Consider the following 5,213-nt stretch of genomic DNA (forward strand, 5'->3'; position numbering starts at 1 on the left):
AAGATTGAGAGCTAATCTTTTAACAAGTAGTCCAAAAATCTTGTTCCAACTCCACACCCTTACTTTCACTTCTTCGATCACGTCATTGATCTCCCAATTCTTGCCCTCAAATATGCTCTCGTTACGTCATTTCCCCAACAACCAAATGGTACAGACCCATACTGTCGCTAGAAAAAGTCGACCTTTCTTTCCTTTGTCAAGATTTGTGAACAAATCGAAGTGTGCCTCAACCGATTGAGGCCACGCTGCTTTTATTCCCAGCCACCTATGAATTCCAATCCAAACATTTTCAGTCTCCGGACACAACAGAAGCAGATGGGTTTGTCGTTTCTAAATGTTGACAGCATGCATTACACATAACGTGATGTTATGAAAATGGTGTACACATTTGATGACTTCATATGCAGACTTTGTTGTATACATGCCCTCCTTTGACGCTCGCTTGTTATATAGGACATGAACTCTATATCATGTCCTATATAATCGTAACGTGATGCTATGAAAATGGTGTACACATTTCTATGCTACTCGCAAAAAAATGTGTGGCATACATACATGGGGATCGAGCTAGGTTTTTAAAATGAATGGGTAAAAAATTACTCACTCCGTTCACCAAAAATAGTCCTAAAGGTGGACGTCACAGGTTTAATAGAAATGATTATTGTATTGTGAATGGAGAAAGAGCATCACTTGTATAGTAGTGTTTATAGTGATAATTAATTGTATTGTGACTTTGTGAGTGGAGAATATGACCCACCATATGATAGATAATTTCTAAAAATGAAAATTGACTAATTTTTATGGACATTCTAAAATGACAAAATAGACTATTTTTATGGACGGATGAAATATAATTTTATACATAAAAATTTTAAAAAAATACAAAATAAAAATTAAATATAATAAGTAAATAAAAAATTACTAGGACGATGGTCAAGTCGTGTCCGGAGTTTGGCTCCGTCTCTAGAGACTGATGGTAAAATTATTGATTTAACTTAGAATAAATAGATAAATTGTAGTATCAATTTTTTGGAGGATTTAGACGCAATAAGATTTTTAGGTTATTTTAAACAGTTAAATTTTAAATATAATTATAATTATTAAGTTATTTAAATATTCTCAAAATTTGATAAGTTATACGTAATAACTAAGGATATTACTTTTGTAATGTTAATGAGTTAGATCAATCTTAATCAGAAAGATGATGACAGTCCAATTATGATGTGTCAATTCTATGCATAGCTGCTTAGTTAGCGTAGATTCCATATTTTTTGAAAATACTCTCTCCGTTCACAAAAGAACTTCCTATCTTTTTTTTGGGACGTCTACAAAAGAACTTCTTACCTATCTTTTTGGGTACTCAACCACTTATAATTCTCATATTTTTTACTTTTCACAACTCTCAATATTAATTATAACACATTTTCACCACTCTCAATACACTCAACTACCTTTTATCCACTCTCAATATACTCAACAATATTTTTTCTTAAAACCCGTGTCACTCCCTCCTAGGAAGTTCTTTCATGGACGAAGGGAGTATAAAAATATGATTCTATAGTTTAATTTACAGTAAGACCCTTAGAAGTTCTAGAAAGACATTAAATTACCCAATATTGTATAAAGAGAATTGATGACGGTATATTTCTGTTGCCAGCAGTGCTCGCGTAGGAATTATTCCATCCCCTTTTAAGCTTGTTTGAAAGATGAACAAATAATTTTACAACCGTTTTTCAGCGAAATCTTTAAAATGGAAGCATCGGATTACTATATTTCGATAAACTACCTCATATATAGGTGTTTGCACAAAGAGATTATCACTACTCCCTTCTTCAAATGCCTGCCATTAATTTCCTGTTCAAGCGTCGCTGATAATGCGGTTTTTCAATTTTAGATTTAGTTTTTGAAATATTAGAGACTTAAAGTGAATAAAAAAGGAAGTTTATTGGTAACAAATTTAGGTTTGACAATCCAAATAAATATTTTAAAAAAGGGCATTATATGTGAGCCCACGAGCTAAAGTTTGTTAGGACCATTCCTGAAATAGTCCTGAATTCAAAGACCTAGCCTCAGCTCTGTATTTCGCAGACTGTTAACTCTGCTAAAAATAGACTCTACCTTTGAATTCTGAACATAAAACAGAGGACTGTTTGGATCATCTCTTTTATCCCGCTCATTTACTTTTCTTCCTTCCTTCACATGATCCTCCCTTTACGCCCGCGCCAAACACCACCTTACTTATTCTCACATTGCCCTGTGTTGTGTAAATACCGCCAACCACGCTTCACTCTCATGTCTTCACCTTCTTCTTCTTCTTCGTCCCCGTCTCTCACTACTCTTTCTGATTCTCCAATGGAAGCCTTTCGCGCGCTCGAATTCCAAACGACGTCGCCTGCAGCAGCGACTGCGGCGCCTTTCGCCGACGATGACGGGGACTCGTTTTTTGATCTGGTTCTCGGATCGCCTGATAGCGTCGCCGTGACACGACGTGGTGTTGCTGCGGAGAAGGATTTTCGATTTATCGAATCTCCCAGAGATGTATTCGTTAGAGGAAACGGTTTCGTGAATTCCAGACCTCTGTGTAAAGTCACTCTCGTTAGATCGACTCCCAAATTCAGAGTTTTCATGTTAGGTTTCAGGAAATCGGCGAAATGCGAGAGATCGGAGTCCAACGGGGAGGCGAAACGGAGTCCGTTAAATCAGTTCCCCAAATCCTCGAAGATCGAGGAGAGCAATCGTCTCTCCGTAACATGCAGAGTTGAGAAAACGCCAGGCACGTGCCGTGTGGCCGGAGCCAACAGTTTGAGAAGCCAGCTTCTAAAAGAAACTTTCGATTACGAAAACTCGCCAGAAAAATCATCCAGAGGTTCGCTTCCCAAATATCTGAAGCTGATTCGACCGTTGTACTTGTTGGTATGGAGGAGACAGCATGAGAAGACGAAGTCGACGGAATCCTCAACGCCGTCGGCATCTCCGGTGACGGTACCTGCCAGCTTATCACCGAAAAGGATTTCAGACGGTAGCAGGATCGGCAACTTTAAGATCGCGGCGAGGCGTTTTGGTAAAAGCCGATCGGTTTCAACGGCGGTAAGCATGTCGCCGCAACCAGCTCGCCGGCGAGACGATTCGCTTTTGGAACGGCATGACGGAATCCAAAACGCCGTTCTGTTTTGCAAAAAATCCTACAACTCCTCATCTAAAGGTATACTTTTAAACTGGTAGTGTGATTTTAACTTTTAATTAATTGCACAACATCAGTCCTCTTTCCCTCGTCCACTTTTGTTCTTGGCATAACATCTACTTACTCATGTATATATGCTGATTTTTGTTTTTGGTTTATATTGATTTCAGAAATTTCAAAATTATTTCAATCTTCGGTTGATCCTTTGCCCCACGGGAGAAGTTCATGCGAAGAGCCAAAGAGATGCAGCATTTGAATGAGAAATCAAACATAAAAAATGAAACATAAAGGAATATATAATTAAAGACAAGATGATGACGCCAAAATGGAGCAGCAGCTGCGATGATGATTATGGAATTTTGAAGATTATTGTTCAAAACAAATAAGCCGGTGGCTGTGCACAGTGTGAATGACAGTTAGTAGTGGTAAAAGTTTTTTGGTTATGTAAAAAGCCAATTATATCCGTATCATTTTATTGATTTTAAACTCAGTTTCACTGTCTCTCCACTCGCCCTCATATTTTAAAATTAGTGAAAACTGATGACAATGATTAATTAGATCTTTTCGTGAATTGAGTGCTTTTGTTTGAGGAGATAATGATCATTATATTGAATAAATGGATAGGCGTGCGGTGTGCCTCGTCGAACCAAATTTCAATAAATTATGAGTTGTGGATTTTACATTTTTCAGGATCTCCCGTTTGAAATATTGCATTATGATGATAAAATGTTCTTGTATGATGTATCCTTGAAAATATATACTACAAATTACACATTCCTTAACAGATTTGTTTGTGTAATACTTCAATGATTTGCATTTCACGTATTTGCATATTGAATTTAACGCACTCGCTCAACTTCGTGCACTTTTTAAAATGAAAAGTTTAAAAGAGAACAAACAAATATCGATTTGATATACACGTCACTTTTCGAATACTGAAATATTTGTTCTCATTGTAAATTTATGAAAATATGTAATAGTATCAGGTACTAAATTAGTTGAAGCATAAATTGTTGTTGTTGTTATTCAATAACACAAAACGCCAAGAAATAACACGTCGAACAAGAAAAAGACAATTTTGGTGGCTCATTGAACACTAACAAGTCACAAGACTTCCAATTAATGTAGATACATTAACTTCGTTGAGTGGTATCCTCTGCATCCGTTCTTACGGTGAGAACGGATCAACCCAACCCAGATTCGATCAATTTTTTTTGCTTATTTTCTTTTTCATCCATTTTTCTTTTATCAATGAAAATGATACTTTTACTAACAACAAATGATCAGTTTTATTAAAAATAAATGATATATTACGAATGATATTTTAATATATTCAAATGATACTCCCTCTGTTCCGCGAAACTTGAGCAATATTCTTTTTCGGATTGTCCCACAAAACTTGAGTATTTTCCTTATAAGGCAATTTTTTTCCCTTTATTCGCCTTTTGTCTTTTTCACCTACCACACTTAACACACAAAATACTAACTCTTTAAAATCCGTGCCGAAAAGAAATTACTCAAGCTTCACAGGATGGAGGGAGTACTTTTGAATGGGTCGGAAGGGTTTGGGCAAAAAAAAAAATGAACCCTATAGATCGGACTGAACATGTCTGGATTGAACCATTTAATTTGTAATTGCACCGTGCATCCGAATGTACAAGAGAATGTGTGAACTTCATTTCTATATTTACTTTTCAAAATCTTGGCACGCAAGAAATTTGTTCTGGTGGCTCATTGGACACTAACAAGTCAACAAAACTTTTAATTAAAGTAGATCCATTAGCTTCATTTCTATATTCATTTTTGAAATCTTGGCACCCAAGAATTTTTGACAAATTCACCACCTATATAATTTGAGCTTTTTTTTTGCTTATCCCATGCTATCATATATCAATCTATATATAATCTCCACGTTCAATTTAATCACCAAAATCTTCAAGCCATGAACCAAAAACATTCTGCAAATTGTGTTTCTTCCATTCCGTTGTTGGGGTGCGTATGGGAGACTCTAACATGCCTATTTTTTGGCGCC

The 5,213-nt window shown here is 36.2% G+C and overlaps 1 protein-coding gene across 1 annotated transcript; it reads left to right on the forward strand.

Moving 5' to 3' along the window:
• The first annotated feature begins 1,808 nt into the window (after positions 1–1,808).
• LOC130993418 (probable membrane-associated kinase regulator 2) lies at positions 1,809–3,682 on the forward strand. The gene is made up of 2 exons (XM_057918295.1): positions 1,809–3,202; positions 3,352–3,682. Exons 1-2 carry the CDS (start codon positions 2,200–2,202, stop codon positions 3,435–3,437), a joined length of 1,089 nt encoding a protein of 362 aa, XP_057774278.1. The 5' UTR covers positions 1,809–2,199; the 3' UTR covers positions 3,438–3,682.
• The last annotated feature ends 1,531 nt before the right edge of the window (positions 3,683–5,213 follow it).

The sequence above is a fragment of the Salvia miltiorrhiza genome, chromosome 7, assembly GCF_028751815.1.
Source record: "Salvia miltiorrhiza cultivar Shanhuang (shh) chromosome 7, IMPLAD_Smil_shh, whole genome shotgun sequence".
Taxonomy (NCBI): domain Eukaryota; kingdom Viridiplantae; phylum Streptophyta; class Magnoliopsida; order Lamiales; family Lamiaceae; genus Salvia; species Salvia miltiorrhiza.

What these genes read in the sequence shown, in the direction of transcription:
- LOC130993418 (XM_057918295.1), top strand. Translation starts at nt 2,200, where the DNA reads ATGATCCTCCCTTTACGCCCGCGCCAAACACCACCTTACTTATTCTCA. An exon ending in CTACAACTCCTCATCTAAAG is followed by an intron (nt 3,203 to 3,351) that starts GTATACTTTTAA and finishes TATTGATTTCAG; the next exon opens with AAATTTCAAAATTATTTCAA.